The following is a 19,791-nucleotide window of genomic DNA, read 5'->3' on the forward strand; positions in this document are numbered from 1 at the left end:
ACCACGCAACCGACATGCTACTGAGGCTTTATATTATCAGATAACAAAACTAATATCACTTATTGCTTAGAAATGGTGGGGGCTAGAGAAAAAAAATCTAATTGTGCAGGAATCAGTGGAGGAGGTGAAAGGTCTTCTTTCACTTTTTCAACAGTAAATACACATTTACAATATTAAGGTCAATGAATTGAGGCAACACAGTAACATTCAAGTCTAACATTAACGTGTATAATCTACTGACATACTAAAGCTGGAACATTCCTCAAGGAAAATATTTAAAACCAATTAAGTGGGATTTTTATTTTCTTTCCAGATGTTTATGAGAGTTCTTTTAGTTTCCAGCAACAGTGCCATTGTCTTCCTGGTAAATTAGTCTTCTATAAATGCTTTATCAAGAAACAAAAAGGAAAAAAAAAGTAAGTTTATATCTGACAAGGAAAATAAAAAAAATAAAATAAAATAAAAGAACCCCTGCCCTGCCCAAATTTGCACCTAATTTATGACAAGGCATATACCTAGTCATAAATTAGGGTCCATGTACCTAAGTAGAACAAAAATCAATGATTTACACGTGAACTTTCTGGCACATGAGCCATGATAAATCAGCCTTATTAGTGCCTTGTCCAACAATGGTTCAAGGTTTAGAGATGGACTTATACAATAAATATGTTTACCATACCGTGAATTTATTCTTTTAGGAGTTTCCCCATTGGAGAAGGATTCTGTAAAGGACAAACAAACAATCATATTACTATAAAGACTAGACAAATGCAGGGACACTAATAAAACAGACTTTGCATATTTACATTCACTGACAAAAAATAATGTACCCAAATAGAAATGTCAAACTGCTTCAAAACTCAGTATGCTGTTACGCCTCAGGCAGTTATGTCAAGGATTACAGGCGTGGTCTGATCAGACTCCCAGTCTTACCAAAAGAGAGCACTTGTTGCTCTATGAAAAAGTCTCACAGAGACTACTTTTGCGTAGTGTACTTCTTGGTGAGGAAATGTTAATTGATAGGCATCCCTCTATGAGGCATTCAAAGACATTTTGCCCAGTTGACAGACTTTGAGAGTGGGCACATCAGTGGACTGAGAGAAGCAAGATGGTAATTTTAACAAATTGCCTACCATATAGGTCTAGCTGTAAGGAGCAGTGGTTATGCAAAGGCACGAACAAACGGCACATAGGCTCCAGTCAGCCCATAGAAATCTCCAGCAAGGGCCTGGGTATATCCACCAACAAGCATGAGCAGGTCCCACAGTTTCCTTCATTACACACCCTTGCTTCTACCCAGACCATTTCCAGATGCTTAGCAAAAGGACTGAACATTCTTCAAATCTCACAACTTACAATGTAATAAAAAAAATCTTCTGTGCCCTTCTATCTACTTTTGGCTGCTTGTGTGATTACATATGGTATACTATTCGCAGATTGCAAACAGCTTTCCTGACTGTGCACATAAATAGTTTGCTCTTTCCCTGTGTCATGTATGCTTGTATTTGCAATATATTTACACTTCAGTGGTCCTGGATCTCCTATATAATGGTCTCTTGGGCTTTTCTCAGCTATTTATTGGATATTGTACAGTTACTACTGGCAGAATTACATACAAAACCAGTAGTAATGGATATGGGGGGGGGGGGGACTGTTTCTCATTTTAAATGCCTCCCGCCTCTGAGACAGATGTAAAATGTGTTGTAGCCATAATGTGATTATCAGCAGCAGAAAAAAAACAAAAAACGATGTTATACAGCTTATGTAAACTATACAACAAGACCCTTCACATATTTTAAATTTTCATAAAAACTCAGGTACCCCTTAAGGGTGCATTCACACTGAGTAAACGCTAGCTTATTCTGAACGTAAAACACGTTCAGAATAAGCGGCGTCTAAAGCAGCTCCATTCATTTCTATGGGAGCGGGGATACGAGCGCTCCCCATAGAAATGAATGGGCTGCTTCTTTCACTCCGTGCAGTCCCATTGAAGTGAATGGGGAGTGCCGGCGTATACGGCAAGCTCTGCTCATGCCGGAGCGTACACGCCGGCACTCCCCATTCACTTCAATGGGACTGCACGGAGTGAAAGAAGCAGCCCATTCATTTCTATGGGGAGCGCTCGTATCCCTGCTCCCATAGAAATGAATGGAGCTGCTTTTGACGCCGCTTATTCTGAACGTGTTTTACGTTCAGAATAAGCTAGCGTTTACTCAGTGTGAATTCACCCTAAGACTGTTTTCATAACTCTGCCCCATTGTCTATAGGATTCTATGAATGAAAAAAAAAAAAAAAAAATCACATCTATATATATATATATATATATATATATATACACACACACTATGAAAAGACAGGTAAGGAATCTGCAAAATACTCTGAACAATTATCCTGTTTTTTTATAGAATTTTTTTTTTTTGTGCTGTTGATGCACCAATATAGTTTTACTCTTTTGTAGGGTATGCAAAGATATTATACTTACTGTGTGACACTGGACTCTGAGGCAACATACGAGTTGGAAGAACTGGGGCAAAAACCTAAAATATAAAAGTTAAAAGCTTGTTAAAGAGATGAACGACTGCACAAGCACAGAAGTATCAAACCTCTTGCAGAGTGAAAAACCCTAGTCACGATTAGCTGGGTTCACACAGTGCTTTTTAAGTCAATAACTGCATCCATTTTTAATTGCAGTAATGAGAGCTCAAGTTTTTAATATGATGGCAATAGCTTAAAGAGGACCTTTCATGGTTTGGGGCACAGACAGTTCTATATATTGCTGGAAAGGTGACAGTGCACTGAATTCAGCGCAGTGTCTGCTTTCCCGTTCTGTGCCCCGGGTGAAGAGCTACCGGTACTGTAGCTCTTTACAGTCAGAAGAGCGTTCCTGACAGTCAGTCAGGTACGTCCTTCTTCACAACAGAGCCTATCGCGCTGTACTGTGGAGCGGGGAGGAACATCACCTCCCTCTGCTCACAGTGCTCGTCCATAGACGAGTATTATCAGGACGAGTATTATCTTGTAGGCAGAACTTTTCTCTCTGCTTTTTTCATTTGGAAACCCAGCAGATCCCATGTAATGGGATCCACAGATAAGAGCTTTTAAAGAAGATTGGGTTTACATTTCTGGGGTCCCCACGCGGACCCAAAGAACGGAAATCTAAATGCAGATGTGAACCTAGCCTTAGAATCTGGATCTCTAGACTGGAATTAGGCTATAAAATGCAGCCAATTTATGGACTGGATTTTCCAGACCATATTTGAAGTGTACACAAAGCCTTAAAGGGAGTCTGTCAGCAGGAAAATAAGTATTCAAACTAATGACAACACCTTGCAAGGCTTCTTCTACACTTTCTAATTCTTTTTTTATTCTTGCAGCTGTATTTTCATGAAAATTTGTGTTTTATACTTTTGCAAGTTAAAAGTCGCAAGCTAAAAAGGGCTTTAATGAAGCCACTATTGGGAGTTCACCTGTTCTCTAAGCACCCATAACTATCGCCCAAATCCGCCCCCAGGGGTGAAAGTGTAGAAGCAGGCCTACAAAAGGTACTGTCAATAGTTTGATATAATATAATATATATATATATATATATATATATATATATATATATATATATATATATATATAAAATCGTATAAACCACTCTGTCGCACAACCATTTCCATTTCTTTACTCCGCTTTCCAAGAATCATAACTTTTTTACTTTGTTTTATTTCGTAGAACACCATTTAACGATCCATACAAGGACTGGAAACTTTAAGGTTCGGTGAGAGATCAAACCCAATTATGCCTTTGTACCATGTGGTTTATTATTTCCATATGTAAACTGGGGAACAGGGGGTGTTTAATTCTTTTATCTATTTTGTTACATGTAAAAATTATTTTACTTTTATTTCTACTCATTTTAAAATGTATCACTTATACAATATAGTGCAATATTTCATGGAATTTTAATTACAGGTCAATTTCAATGTGAATCCACATTAGAACTTGAGCATTAAAGAGGACCTTTCACCATTTTGCCCATATGCAGTTCTATATACCGCTCGCAGTACTCGTCCATAGACGAGCATTATCAGGGAGGGAGGGGGGAGTTCCTCCCGGCTCTCACAGCACAGCGCGATTGGCTGTGCTGTGAAGAAGGACGTCTCTGACTGAGTGTCAGAAACGCCCTTCTGACCATAGAAGAGCTACGGTACCGGACCGTAAGCTCTTCACACTGGGCCCACATCGGGAAAGCCGACAGTGCGCTGAATTCAGCGCACTGTCAGGTTTCCGGCAGTATATAGAACTGCCTGTGGGCAAAATGGTGAAAGGTCCTCTTTAAGCAATTTGAGTGACTTTGAACAAGGCATGGTCATTGCGGCTAAACTAACCAGGGCCAGAAATTTAAAAACTGTCAACCTGGTGCGGTTTTCTCATGCAAAAGTGCTTAGTGTAGGGGTCAGAATTTTGGTACTAACAGCATGAATCGAACTTGGTCAGGTCAAACCGTTAAGGCTATTGATGTAATGGTGTACGGAGGAAGATTTCTTGGCTTCTGGGTCATCTCATGCCTGCAGATGCCAAGACTAATTGCTGTAGTTCTGAAGTCCAAAGAAAGCCCTACACGCTTTCAGATTGGTGTCTCTAATAAAGTGGCCATTCAATGAAATGTATATTCAAACATTTTATGTTTATAGAAGGCACTTACAGAATGATGCAGGATAGGAGAAGAGTTGGGCTTTGAGTATAACAGATCACTGCTGTCTGTAGAATAAAATGATAATTTTGAACGCCCGATTAAAGCTTCTGTTGCATTCCTGGGTTTCTTTGATGGCGAAAATGAAAAATCATGACTTGGCTGCCTTTTGGCTCTTAGTGATCCTGGTGAATTAACCAAAGAGGACACAGTTTTTGATAACTGGACTTGGAATTTACTTGATGAAAAGAATGGCTGGGTTCTAGCCTGGTTTAGATTTCTATACAGACTTTCAAAATCCTTATTTGCATTGTGACCTACAGGAAATACAGAAAATGAATTTCTTCTGGTTAGAGTGCAGGTTTTGTTAAGCTGCCTAATGTGTTCTTTGTAGCTTGTATAGTTTCTCTCAGCAACTTCCATCTTGCTTTGAGCAGTCTTGGCCTTGGTTAAGTTAATATTGCAATTATTTTTGGCAACCTCATTTTTAGGACTCTGCCATGTGGGGAACCCAGAAAAAGAATTTCTTCTGTCCAGTGCATTTTGTTGAAGGCGCTTAGAGTCTTTCCAATCTTGAAATTGGGCTATTTCAATATCCATTTGGCTTTTGTTGGTTATGTCTTTACTGGAACTGATGGACATTTTACATAAGTTAGAAGATGCTCTTGAGTTGTAGCCTGGAGACATAACCGAATTTATTTTCTTTTGTTGTTGGTCTTGAAAGGGACTGTCTATGTATATGTTCTGACTATCAAAGATGTTATTAGCAATTTTCTGGAGTGTGGCTGGGATGGCCTGTGAAAATAAACTTGTATTTGGGCTAAGAGTTTTACTAGACCCTCCTAAGCCTGGTTTGCTGTAATGTTCTCCCAGCAACAGTCTGGAATGGTACGTCTCAGGTACAGTCTTGGTTTCCTCTACTTTGGGTGCAGGGCATATTGCGTATGTCTTGTTCATAGACTTGGACATTCTTCTATTAAGCGTTTTCATTCCTAATAACTTCTTATTTTTACACCAAATGAGACGCTTGTAACGCCACACAATATTATCAGCTGCTTGGTTTTTATTATGCAAATCCCATATATTGCAGAGGTTCTGAAACACTTTGGGGTAACAATCTACAAGAGTTTTATTCCCTGGTTCAGAGTAGCTTGATTCCTCAGCGGGTGAAGGTCCAGTATCTGCTTGACTGCTGGTTACATTATATTTTCCAGGAGATTCTTTTAGGGATAATGCAACACGTAATTTCTGTCTGATAATACTCAAGTCACTAGTTTGTGTTGAAACAATTCTTTTGTGGTCTGGGGAAAGAAAACAGTAGCATATCAAAATATTAAATTACACTTAAAAGGGTTTTCCTGGACATCCATATAGGTTATCAATATGTGATTGGTGGCGATTCGACAACCTAGGATAACCATAGATTAGCTGGTTTAAGAGACCACAGCATTCAGGTGAATGCAGCAACCTCTTCACTAAATATCAGCTACAGTGCCTTACATTGCATAGGGGCTGTGCTTGGTATTAGGCTCTATTCTCATGGAGTAACGCACCGCTCATTTAGACACGTATACACGTGTCAGAGCGCGGCGTTTCAAAACAGATTCCATTGATTTCAATGGGTGCTGGCTTACGTACGCTACACATTGAAATCAATGGGAGGCTTTGGAACCTATTGATATCAATGTGTAGCGTGCGTAAGCCGGCACCCATTGAAATCAATGGGATCTGTTTTGAAGCGCCACGCTCTGACACATGTCTAAATGAGCGGCACGTTACTCCATGAGAACGGAGCCTTACAGGTTATCCCCATTCACTTGGGACTAGGTTGCTGCTGTACTAAGTGACCAATAATGTGACATCACTACCACAGGGAAGATGCTGCAACCCTTGTGAGCAATGCAGTCTTTTCAAACAGGTGATCTGTGGGGAGTCCCTAGGTCATTGATATGCAAGTCCCTGAAAACCTCTTTCATGGTGCAATATTAATTTAACATAATAGCACATATTATAATAGTACACATACCCTCAAAAATGTTCTGGACAGTATAGCAGAACTACCACAATACATAGAGGGGGCAGTATGGGAGATTCTAGCATCTAGCACGAAAGAGGGGTGCTATGGGAAAGGCAGAGGGGGTATCTGCGTAGCAAAGCTAGGGTTGAAAAACAGGAGGTCCTACTCTGATGAATCTGAGGTCACATGGTGCTCTCTCAGATAGCAGAGAGAGACTTCCTGTTTGCACAGAAATCCATTCCAAAAAAAAAAAAAAAAGATTGCACTATGATCATGTGACTTATTGAAAAAGGTGAAAGCAGGAAAGGAAAGATGTGCATAGACAACTATTACTCGAGGATAGTGTAGAATGAGTATTTAAAAAAATAATAATAATAATATCACCAGAGTGTCCCTTTAACTCTTTCTTTTGTCCAATGCTGCATTGTCAGTGCTGCTTGCTGCTACTGGCACAGAAAACTACCAGATACAGCAGCAATCCTTATCAAATTCATTTCATCTGATTTATAGCCTACATTCCCCAGAATTAAAAACACACGAGCAAGTTCTGTGCGGACACTGAACAACCAGGATTACCGTATATACTCGTATACCCGAATATAAGCAGAGACCCCTAACTTTACCACAAAAAAACTGAGAAAACTTATTGACTCGAGTATAAGCCGAGGGGGGGGGGGGGGGGAATGCAGCAGCTACTGGAAAATTTCAAAAATTAAAATGGCCGGAGTTTTTGGGTGCAGTAGGTGCTGGGGAAGGGGAGGGGATGTTTGGGTTGTCTGTCTGCCCCTTCCCTGAGCTTGAGGACTGGGATTTTTTCCCCCCACTTGGAATTCAGCCTGGTTGAATATAGGGTATTTGCAGAGCTCCTATTAACCCCTTCCCGATGGAACAGGAGCACTACAGATACCCTATATTCAGTAGACTGGGCACTTTCAGATACAGGGATACCTAATGTGTATGTGCTTCACAGTAATTTTCTACTTTGAGGGCAGGTTCACACCAGCGCCTGATCTCCGTTATACAGGTTTCGGTTTCCTGCCCGATAAACTGGGCAGGAGATGGAAACTGGAAGGCAGTTTTAAAACCCATTCATGGGTTTGAAAAGTGTCCGCAGGCGAGCATCTTCTGCTCTTCGCAGACTTTGTGTCTGGTTAAAAAAAAAAAAACTGTTTCGCCATGGAGAGCAGAAGACGCTCACCGTCAGACACTGAATGCCGGTTTCCGTCTTCTGCCGACAGAAAACGGAAACCTGCATAACTGAGATCAGGTGCTGTGAACCTGCCCTTATATGTATTCTAAGGAAAGGAGTGATTTAGAACTTTTATTTATTTTTTATTATATTTTTTTAAACTTTTTTTTTTTTTTTTTTAGCACCCCCCCTGGGGGACTTGAACCTGCAATCATTTGATTGCAAGTCCCATAGACGGCAATACAAGTGTTTTGCCGCTTATGGGAGATTCTCTACACTACTATTACGGATGGTCATAGATCAGCCACAATAGTAATATAGCGTTGACAGGCCTTGGGAGTCTTCATTAGGCTCCCAGTTGTCATCGGAACAGGTCGGCCTGCGAGCTCGCTGCGCAGGAGCCGGCTTGAAACTTTAAAACTATGGGGCTGGTGGTGACCGGCCCCCGGGGCTAAATTTAAACTTGGAGGGGGGAGGACATCTCCGGGGGCACCTCCGCTGTAACGCTTACAGCGGAGATGCCAAAGCTTATGCCTGCAATCAGAGATAGCAGGCATAAGCATTACAGCGGAGGTGGCGGTTTCTATGGCGACCGCTCTGCAGAGCGGCGCCATTACACTTACAGACCCGGCATACAGACACCGGGGCGGGTGGCGATGCTGTACATTAAAAACTGCAGAAGTACTTACGGTATTTCTGCTTGCACGCCAGGAAGCAGACACACGCCGGTGCGAGCCTGAGATAATGTGGCTACGTCACCCGGCTTGTGATGGAGCGGTGGGGGGTCTGCTATCCTGGCCTGCTAGCAGAAAGTTACCATAATGACTCTAGTATAAGCTGAGGAGCACTTTTTCAGCACAAAAACTGTGCTGAAAAACTCGACTTATACTTGAGTATATACGATAGTTGATTTCAGCTCAGGAGCTCATAGAATTGTTAATGCTGAATTAAGCTGGAATATACAGTAAGTTGTATAGTATGCAATCAGTACAAAAAAAATAATTGTATAAAATGGAACTCATTGTATAATGAAAATGTAGGCAACATTTTTTACTTTCTAAACCATTTCCAACATCTCTGCTTGTGGTCAGTGAAGGTAAACATACGTGCTTACATTTCGGAAGTTTAAAAGAGGGATTTGTTACTTGGCCAGAACAAGTTTTTAAGACTCTGAATTTAATAATATAGTTAAACCATGGTAAGAATATTCTCACTTGAAAGATGGCAAATGGCACTGTAAACGGTGTAGTTTACAAAATACATAGAGATTAACCCGTTTAAAATTGACAAAAAAGTTACCATTTGCATCAGTGTTTTCTTCAAGATATTTGCAGGTCTGGCCAGAAAATGGGTCAACCTAAAGACAGTAGAAAAAAAGAAAATCCAAACAAATGACATTGCTATCGTTATCACACATTCTACAGATGCTTCTCCCCTTCCCGTCTGAGACAGTTTTGGATCTTCCACCAGAGCCCCATTTTTTCATATCTGACTAGAGATGAGCGAGTACTGTTCGGATCAGCTGATCCGAACAGCACGCTCGCATAGAAATGAATGGACGTAGCCAGCACGCGGGGGGTTAAGCGGCCGGCCGCCGTCAAAGCGGAAGTACCAGGTGCATCCATTCATTTCTATGGAGCGTGCTGTTCGGATTGGCCGATCCGAACAGTACTCGCTCATCTCTATATCTGACGTGTCACTGTATAACTCTGGGACGCTTTAACTTACTCAACTGATTTTGAGACACAGTGTGCTTCATTTTACTGGCAAACTTTGGCCAATAAATTTTACATTTATTTATGAAAATTAGAAACTTGATTAAAATTTGGAAAATTAGAAACATTCAAAATTATTTTTAGACAGCTAGTCAAACCACACACATTATAAATAATAAACATTATCTATTATTGCTTTGCTTTATATTGACATAGTCTTTTAATTGTCCAAGATTTTATTTTAGAGGTTAGAGCGCTTAGAGCAATTTTCCAAATCCATTAAATAATCCATTACTTTTAAAAGCCTGGATAACCTCTTTAAAGCTGAGTTCACATCTGCATCAGAGTCCCCACTTGGAGACTCCATCGCAGTCACCAGTGGAAATCACTGGATGAAAAAGTGCTGCAAGTTTGACTTTTTCAATTATCAATTTCAGTTTAAAATAGTCAAATGATTCTGTCAAGATCCGTTGGCGTCTGCTGTTTTAGTGGTCATATGTCCATTTTCTGGGCCTTCCAACGGACCAGAGCAATTGACAAACTGGTGCAAAACGTCACAGCGCCATACAGTAAGAATCTCCATATGATTTTACCAATTTCTCCATTTATTCAGGGCTGTGGAGTTAGAGATGGAGCCAGTCAGAAAGAAAATAACCAGCTCTGACTTAAAAATAACAGATAATAGATTAATATTGTTTAATTAAGTAGATGCAATCACTGGATTTTTTGATGAATTGGAGGAGCTTTACTGCTCCTGTCTGAATCTGGTAGGAGTCAGGCTTCCACAAGGAGTCAGGCTATGGAAAAATACATGAGTCAGAGTGAGTGGTTTGGCCTATTGTCTCCATAGCCCTGTTTATATTTTCATATTCTTTCTCAAAATGTCTTCAAATAGGTAGTAACCAGAATATATGAATATGAAAAAAGGCCAAAAAAACAAAACTTACCTTAGAAGGGGTAGACCCTTTTTCCTTTTTTGAGCATTCTGAGAAGCTTGTTTCAGGTGAATCACAAGAGACCAGTTTCCTTGAACCAAGATATTGACACTTTCTTACAGATGGAGTTTTCTAAGGCAAAACACAATATAGTGAAGCAACAAACTTTGGGAGGATTGCATGTTCTATGCATTGTCAATTACAAATTAATCATTTATAGCTTTTTATTTCCCATTGCTTCTGCAATTCCAACATTTTCCAGGGCGCTGTACAAAAATTGGAAAGAGGGACTGATGACAATGGAGCCCATAACCTATTTTCATCTATTGCAAATATAAAGACACCTAATCAATTGAATATAAATTGATAATTATAATATTTATTGCAAAAAGTCTAAAAGTATAATATACACCCTAGACATTACTTGATGTATTTATTTAAACAGATTGGACTTGATTAGGAAAGGCACACACCTGTCTATATACAGTAAGACCTCACAGCTCACAGTGCATGTCAGAGTAAATGAGAATCATGAGGTTAAAGGAACTGCCCAAGGAGGTCAGAGACAATTGTGGCAAGGCACAGATCTGTCAGGGTTACAAAAGAATTTCTGCAGCACTCAAGGTTCTTAAGAGCACAGTGGCCTCCATAATCCTTAAATGGAAGAAGTTTGGGACAACCAAAACTCTTCCTAGACCTGGCCATCCAGCCAAACGGAGCAATTGTGGGAGAAGAGCCTTGGTGAGAGAGGTAAAGATCACTGGTAAAGATCACTGTGGCGGAGCTCCAGAGTTGCAGTAGGGAGATGGGAGGTTTCACAAAGTCAACTATCACTGCAGCCCTCCACCAGTCGGGGCTTTATGGCAGAGTGGTCCGAAGGTAGCCTCTCCTCAGTGTAAGACATATGAAAGTCCACATAGAGTTTGCCAAAAAAAAACACATGAAGGATTCCCAGACTATGAGAAATAAGATTCTCTGGTCTGATGAGACAAAGATTGAACTTTTTGGCGTTAATTCTAAGCAGTATGTGTGGAGAAAACCAGGCACTGCTCATCACCTGCCCAATACAATCCCAGCAGTGAAAAATGCTCACTTCAAACTTGTAGGCCTCGGGCAAAGCCGACTGCGCATGCCCGCCGGCCAAAAGAAAATGGCCGCTTACACAGTATTGTAAGCGGCCATTTTCTTGTGGCTGGCGGGCACGCGCAGTTGCCTTTGCCCTAGGCAGAGAAGTTTAAAGTGAGCGCCGAAAGAAGACGCATGAAGAGGCTGTTCCTGAAGAAGATGGAGGCAGCGATGGAGAGCTCTCACAGCATTGGGGACGCCCCAGTGCTGTTTGAGCGCTGCGGCCCGCCCCCAGTGCTTAAGGCCCCTTTACACGGCATACGTGCGCCGCTCATTTAGACCCGTACACGCAAGTGCTTCAAAACACATCCCTTTCACTTCAATGGGAGCGCGCGGAAAGCCGGCTTCACGCGCACTCCCATTGAAGTGAATGGGTTATGTTTTGAAGCGCTCGCGTGTACGGGTCTAAATGAGCGGCGCGCTTACGCCGTGTGAAGGGGCCCTCAGTCATCATTTTACCAATAATTGTCCAAGTGGTGTGAAAAGTGATGTTATTACTCTAGAACAGCGGTTCTCAACCTGTGGGTCGCGACCCCGGCGGGGGTCGAACGACCAAAACACAGGGGTCGCTTAAAGCATACCTCCCAACCGTCCCGGTCGGTGGGAGGTATGTCCCGATTTCAACTGATCGGCGCCCGGAGGACGCCGATGAGTTGAACACACAGGTGATTAAAGCAGGAGCTGTCACAGCCAGCTCCTGCTTTAACGCTGTGCTGCGGCTTCTGTATGTGTAGCCGCGATGTGATGACGTCACATCGCAGCTACAACTATCTGAGTGAGTGAGACTGAGCAGGCGGCGGGGGAGCGTTGGAAGGTGAGTGTAAGTGTTTGGGTTTTTTTTAAACATTAAGGTGGAACATAATGAAGGGGCAGATGAAGGGGGGGGGAACGGCATGACACTGGGGACAGAGATGGAGGGACATGAAACTGTGGGCAGATGAAGGGGGGGACGGCATGACACTGGGGGCAGAGATGGACGGACATGAAACTGTAGGCAGATGAAGGGGGGGGACGGCATGACACTGGGGGCAGAGATGGAGGGACATGAAGCTCTGGACAGAGATGGGGGAACATGAAACTGGGGGAAGAGATGGGGGGACATGAAACTGGGGACAGAGATGGGTGACATGAAACTGGGGACAGAGATGGGTGACATGAAACTGGGGACAGAGATGGGTGACATGAAACTGGGGACAGAGATGGGGGACATGAAACTGTGGGCAGATGAAGGGGGGGTACGGCATGATACTGGAGGCAGACATGAGGGGACAAGAAACTGGGGAATAGATGGGGGACATGAAACTGGGGGCAGAGATGGGGGGGACATGAAACTGGGGGCAGATGAAGGGGTTATATGAAACTTGGGGAGAGATGGCAAGGAGACATATAATGTATGGGTTACTGTAGGAGGATTATACTGTGTGGGAGCACATGAAAAATGAATGAGAATGGGCAGAGTCGACATAAAAGTGGGCGGAGCTAAATCGCCGCAGCACGCGCCGCATGTTTTGTCCCTCTTTCTAATCTTCAAAAGTTGGGAGGTATGCCTAAAGCGATCAGAAAATACATATTTCTGATGGCTTTAGCCACTGAGAAGCCGCGCTACTGTCTGCAGCAGCGCTATTCAGCTGGAACGCACGCCGTTATGGACGTGTGTTCCAAACTGAATGGGGTCAACGCAACATGAGGAACTGTATTGCAGGGTCACGGCATTAGAAAGGTTGAGAACCACTGCTCAAGAACAATGTATTCTTTCTGCTCTGCTAGTACAAAATGGTGACACTATTTTGTGTGCCATCTAGGCTATTAGTAGTATTAGTTGAAGCACCAGAGATCAGTCCAATGAGACTCAGACTCAAATCTAGGTAAGTTTAGAGAATTTGCTTATGGACAATAAATTAGTATTTGGGAAACTAAACCACTGTTTCAAAAGGACCTATTGGTGGTTTAGTATTCCAAATTTAGGTAAAAGGTTCTCATTAAAGTAAGAAATAACTATATCATTGGCTGAATTTACTTAAGGTATAGGTTTATGCATGCAGTTTATATGGATTAATGCAAAACAATTACCATGTCTTCTAACATATTTGTTTCAAAATTCCATGGACGTCGACCTGGAATAAAAATGCATTTGCATTATACCTGCTCCTTTCAGTAAACTCAGATTTACCAAGTCAAACTTTGTGTGTTCATTCCCATAAAACACTCCACATGCAATCTTACAGCTGAGGTTTTACTACAATTTTTTTTCTCCCGCACCAAAATTGACCAGAAAAGTGGGTATGGGTGAAACACAGTGGCTCAGTGGTTAGCACTGCAGCTTTGCAGCACTGAAGTCCTGGGTTTGAATCCCGTCAGGAACAACATCTGCAAGGAGTTTGTAAGTTCTCCCCGTGTTTGTGTGGATTTCCTCCCATTCTGCAAAGACATACTGATAGGAAAAGATAAAAATGTACATTGTGATCCCTATATGGGACTCACAATCTACATTAAAAAAAAAAAAAGTTGGGTATGATCTTATAGGAGACAATGATGTAACCACATTTATCAAAGTTTAGGTGTAGATGTAGGACTACTCAAACTGTTTAAGCACAAAATAATGATGAAAGTAAAGGTAGATTTCTCCCCACAAAAAAAAAAAAAAAACTAGGGGCAACACAGTGGCTCAGTAGTTAGCACTGCAGCCTTTCAGAGCTGGAGTTCTGGGTTTGAATCCCGCCAGGAACAACATCTGCAAGGAGTTTGTATGTTCTCCCTGTGTGTGTGTGGATTTCTTCCCATTCTACAAAAACAAACTGACAAGAAAAAAAATTGTAAATTGCGATATATATGGGGCTCACAATCTACAAAAAATAAATAAATAAAAAAAATAAAAAAAAGATCCCAAGAAATTAGATTATGTTTTGTGTGACAAGAAACTATGAAAGAGGAAATCTTACCTTCCGGTGTATCAATTGTAAGATCTTCAATATTTACAACAATATCGTTGAGAAATGGGCGATCATACTAGATTTGGAAAAAAAAAATAAGAGGACAGTAATTTTAGAGTATAGTGTGGCATTGTTATAAAAAATGATCTAACACATGGCTCTAATATTCCCTTTAGCTTCAGTTCAGGAGCCTGTGGTGCAGGTCATCATTGGCCTAAGAAGCACGTAAGGCTGAGTGCCTCAAAAAACGCCTCTTGACTCTCCCATTCATTTCAATTGTAGGGAGATTTGTTTCCTCTAGCTAATTCTTTTCAGGTAGAGGAAAAAAAGGAAGTGCATGGATCTGTCTCCAGGCAGATTCTGCATTGCAAAGTCCAAAGAAATGAATGAAAGACAAAAAAAAAAAAAAGGGTACAAAATGCAGATATATTCACTAACCTTTTGAAAAATTTCTATCATTCTTGCTTGATAGTGTTTCTCGCTTTTATCCAAAAGTGTTATAAAATCCAATTGCATTTCATATTTATTAGGCCCAGGAGTCTATAGCAAAGAACAAAAATACATTACTAAATATAGTGTCCATTAGAAAAATGAATATTTTTGCATTATGGGCTTTACAGCTATTGCAATCAGAAGAAATCACTTAACGCAACTAGATTTTAGAAAAGGTCCTTTCGGTAATATGTCAGCTACTCTTCGAAAACACATAACACTGGCCTGATGTGTTTAATGACGTTTTTAACTCCTTTCCCCCCGCAGCCATTTTTTTTTTCGTTTTTTACTTCCTGTCTTCCAAAAGCCACAACTTTTTAAATTTTCTTATATTCACTATACTTTAATTACAGGCTCCCAGCTGTCATGGCAATGGATTGCCTTAGAGATCATCCCCAAAATGGCGGCGTCCGATGAGCAAACAGTGCCTCAGTCAACTCTGACCAAGACATCAAAAGGGTTAATGTCTGCAATCAGTGCGAATACTAATCACAGACATTGCTGCTAAGTTTCTGCTGTATAATACCCTGGCGATCCCATGGATACTCTGCTCCTGAGCAGCCGCCATTTTAAAGACCTGACATCTGCCGTAGTAGTAAAGCAGTTGTTGGTAAACTGGTTTTCCAGGACTTCTACACCGATGACCTATTCTGAGTGAAAAAGATACAGCATTTAAAGGAGCACTGCAAGCTCTTCACTGAATACCAACAAGCAACAATAATTTCCATACAGACACCAGTGTTTATTCTGTGCAGAGAACATTTCAGGATTTACGCAACCTGTTCACATGCATCAGAAGTTTTACATCTATATTTCTGCGTATTTAACGCAAACTGAATGGAAATGCAAAGGATTAGCCCTACTAAATGACAATGGGACTAATCCTGCATTGCCGATATCCAGAAATCAGCCTAAGATTTTGACTTTTACTTGCTATATATATATATACTAGCTATAGAGCCTCTGGCTATCGATATCCACTCGCACCGATATTCAGAGTGTGCAAATTGATCGCTGTGAATATAAATCTAATCTTTGCGTTGATGACATGCTGTAAACCATTACCATCCCCTTAGTCTCTCTCTCTCAAACGTAATCAATACTACGTCCTTTTTACGAGTATCAGGACTTAAACTTAATACATATAAATCAGAAATTTTGCACTGTACCGTCCCTTCAGCTACTGCCAAGTTGATTTCCCTGAATTTTGGCTTTCATTCCAGAGATAAATACCTCACCTACCTAGACATTAACCTTTTGCAAGTTATTGGACGGACATTTTTAACAGAATTATGCAATACTGATAACGAAGCTCTTAAAAGACTTAGTTGCATGGCATTGCCCTACTCTTTCTTGGATAGGATGGTCCATTCAGTTAAAATAGTTAGCCTACCCCACATCCTATACTTTTTCCGCACCCTCCCATCTCCAGTGTCTTCTGCTTCCCTGACTACCGTACAGAGAATTTTAACTTTATTTGGGCCGATATTCGGCCGCGTATACACTGACATTTGATGTATTTGCAAAAGGTTCAGTGCGCAGCAAGCACACGGACCCCATTATAGTCTATGGGGTCTGTGTGCTTTTACTGAACAGCACTTGCAATTGTATTCCATTCAGGGGTCTCCATGCGGACTCTCCCCGGATGGAATACAAAAGCAGATGTGAACAGGGCATAACCCGCTCTTTCCCCCAGGCCTTTCCCCTGATGTGTTTCTCTTTCGGAAGCACACCCCTTAACAGCAAACTTGACTTTATGACTACCTAGTAGCGATAGTTTGATACTACCCTGACCTCATCCGATTGAGTCGACTTTTGCATGTCTATTAGCAAAGGCAGATGGCACGTCACCCTTATGGAGTCCTATTTAAAAGTTTTTCATAGGACATATTTGGTCCCACACCAACTCCATAAGGGTATGTTCACACAGCGCAATTTGCATTCCACGTATGAACATTCCGCGCAGCTAGCTGCGACGGGATGCCAATGCAGTGCATCGGCATTCTGCTCCGGATTAGGCCCAAATGAATGGGCCTAGTCAGGAGAGGGTCTCGCTCCGCAGACACTGCGGCTGAATCAGCCACGGAATCCGCGGCATGACAGGTCACCTTGCTTCTTTATTCCGCTGGCGATAAAAAAGAAGCGAGCGGCTCCCATTGAAGTCAATGTGGAAGCCATTTTTAGCAGCGGATTTTGCATGCCAAAAAACTGCCAAAAAACTCTGTGAACTAGCCCTAAATTTTTCCTACAGTCTCACCGCTCTGTTTTAGGGGTTATGATGCCCTAGGCACCACCACCTATATGTGGTGGTCCTGCCCTCATACCTAATGCTTTTGACTGGTTGTCCATAGATTGGTACAACAATTTTTTTGGACAGTCTTTTTCATTTCTGACCCCCCATATTTCTTCTCAAACTTAAGCTGGTTTCCCGGGCCAAAAAGGTCTGTTAGTGCTATTAATGGGTTAATAAGTGTTAACAGTGTTTTGAGTGATCTCTGGGATTTCCTGGTATCATCTGCAATTGTTTACATGGTGTAGCTTTCTGTTCTTTTATCATACAACTACTATGATGTATTGCTCTTCACTCACACTACATCCCCCTCTCACTCCCTCCTCCCCCCGTTTCCCTAGCTAGCCTGCCCACTATTAGTCCTTCCTAACTAACAAACTCAGCCCACCCCCTACTACATCATACTTGCCGGTCTTCCCGCCAACAGTCAGAACTTCGGCTGTATTGTGCATGAGGGAAGGCCAGAAGACATCAAGAAGAGGAGGAGCCAGACTTCCAGAAGGAAGTGATTATCTGTGCCCAGAAGGACCGGACAGAAAGACAGCCAAATATGATGGGGTGGGGTTAGTTTTAGTGACATTCCGTTTCCAGAAATTGGGAAAACAGAACATTGCTGGAAAATCTGAAAATGTATCTGGTGAGGTCACATGACCACCCCAATGATATGGGTAAATATATAGTAAACGAAAAGTTAGGTGTGTGGGGGGGGGGGGGGGGGGGGTTGTGTTGAGCTTAGTTTAGATATCTGATTTTATCACAGACAATCCCTTTAAGATCTTCAGCTTGAAATACAACTAACTTACGTCCCGCTAGATCCACACTGCCTTCAACTGGAGAAAATCTTTTCTCTCAATGACAGAGATCATGAGACAGGTTGACACCATTGTGTTACACAAGAAGATTAAAGCCACCAACAGAGATAATCACCCAAACTTCGATAAGGTCTGAGCGCCTTGGGTGCACAGGTCTCGCACCCCAGGTCATACCACCTTCAGCTTTAGCCATATAAATGGATTGAGTTCCTTCGACCAACCCCCTAAAGATGACTGCTTAGATTTTACTTCTTGCTGCACATGTGCACTATGACGCTACTTTTCTCCTCTCTTCCCTGACCCAGGTTGGTATTTACATTTTTATTCTCCCCCTGTTACCCCCCCCCCCCATGTTCTATATTTGCTGCGTTTTTTTGTTTTTTTTTAATAAGTATAATGCTATTTTTGACATTCTAAACTAGCGTCTCTCCATCATTATATGTCTGTATCTTGTTTACTTTACTGTTTACAATGTTTTCTGTTGTTGCTATAATTCAATAAATATCTTTGAAATTAAACTAGACAAATCACATCCGACATCTAGCTCCATGTACAGTATTATACAGCAGGTGCTAAAAATGGCTTTATTTAAAAATTGCAGATAGGTGGGACTCCTACTGACCAGGAGAATAGGTGTGCCTTCCACGACCATTTGCAAGTCTGCTGCAGTTCCATTTATTTTAGGGTAAGTTCACACAGGGTTTTTTGGTCCGGAACCTGAGGCGGAGGCCTCAGAGGCAGACCAAACAGGCCGCCTCAGGTTCTGGACCAAAATACGGGTAGCTGCGACTGGATGCCGATGCACTGCACCGCCATCCAGTCGCGCACTCCACTCCAGATTAGGCCCAAATGAATGGGTAAAGGCAAATCCGCCTGAAAGAATGAGCATGTCGCTTCTTTTTTCCGGGAGCCGGAACAAACGAAATTATTTCAATGGGAGCCGTCTTTTTGGTCAGGATTTTGAGACAGATAAGACCTCAAAATTCTGACCAAAAAACCCTGTGTGAACTTACCCTTATGGGACTGCAGAAGCAGCTGAGGCCTGACTCACATGTTCGGCTGGCAAATCTGTTCGAAATCAGTATGTGAAATCGTCAAAAATTAATTTCGAACTGTCCGGAATAAAACCCATTGATTTCAATGGGTTTTAAAAGTAAACTGCATGTAACAGTTTGTGCCGTGTGGTTTCCGTTTTTTTGTACGGAGAGAAGAGTGAAACTTGCAGGACTTTGTCTCCATACTAAAAATAGGGATTCCAGACAGAGAGCAACCAATCACCTTTTTTTCAACATTGAGGTCTGTGGAAAACGAATTATGAACTGATTATAAGCGGATAGCAACCAGTTTGTGTCCATTTTGCAATCCGTTATTCTCTCTGTGCATGCTTAGAATGAAAAAGGGGAAAGAAAAAAAAACTGATTTGTCAAAAATGGACACAAACTGTCAGTTTTTTTGAACTGACACCCATTGACTTAGGGAGCGTTCACACTACCGTCGTTGTCCGACATGTAGTGTCCGCTCAAAATCTGTCACGGACACTAGGAGCGGACACTAGATGTGTCCGTGACACCTGTCATTCACTTGAATGGGCATCGGGTGCGTTCTTTT

At 41.8% G+C, this 19,791-nt stretch overlaps 1 protein-coding gene across 1 annotated transcript; it reads right to left on the reverse strand.

The window, feature by feature from the left end:
* Positions 1 to 294: 294 nt before the first annotated feature.
* Positions 295 to 15,649, reverse strand: LOC142196186 (uncharacterized). Its single transcript, XM_075266407.1, has 10 exons — positions 15,608 to 15,649; positions 15,028 to 15,129; positions 14,599 to 14,665; positions 13,730 to 13,773; positions 10,547 to 10,666; positions 9,184 to 9,241; positions 4,691 to 5,979; positions 2,483 to 2,537; positions 680 to 722; positions 295 to 377 (listed from the first exon to the last, which is right to left on the reverse strand). Exons 1-10 carry the CDS (start codon positions 15,647 to 15,649, stop codon positions 332 to 334), a joined length of 1,866 nt encoding a protein of 621 aa, XP_075122508.1. The 3' UTR covers positions 295 to 331.
* Between the last annotated feature and the right edge of the window lie 4,142 nt (positions 15,650 to 19,791).

Source organism: Leptodactylus fuscus, chromosome 2, assembly GCF_031893055.1.
Source record: "Leptodactylus fuscus isolate aLepFus1 chromosome 2, aLepFus1.hap2, whole genome shotgun sequence".
In the NCBI taxonomy this organism is placed as follows: Eukaryota; Metazoa; Chordata; class Amphibia; order Anura; family Leptodactylidae; genus Leptodactylus; species Leptodactylus fuscus.

Excerpts from the sequence above, each read along its gene's own strand:
- LOC142196186 (XM_075266407.1), bottom strand. The coding sequence starts at position 15,649 with ATGGCGGCTGCTCAGGAGCAGAGTATCCATGGGATCGCCAGG. Across the intron at positions 15,130-15,607 it reads GTATCCATGGGATCGCCAGG|ACTCCTGGGCCTAATAAATA; the intron begins GTATTATACAGC and ends TCTTTGCTATAG. Across the intron at positions 14,666-15,027 it reads TGATAGAAATTTTTCAAAAG|TATGATCGCCCATTTCTCAA; the intron begins GTTAGTGAATAT and ends TTCCAAATCTAG.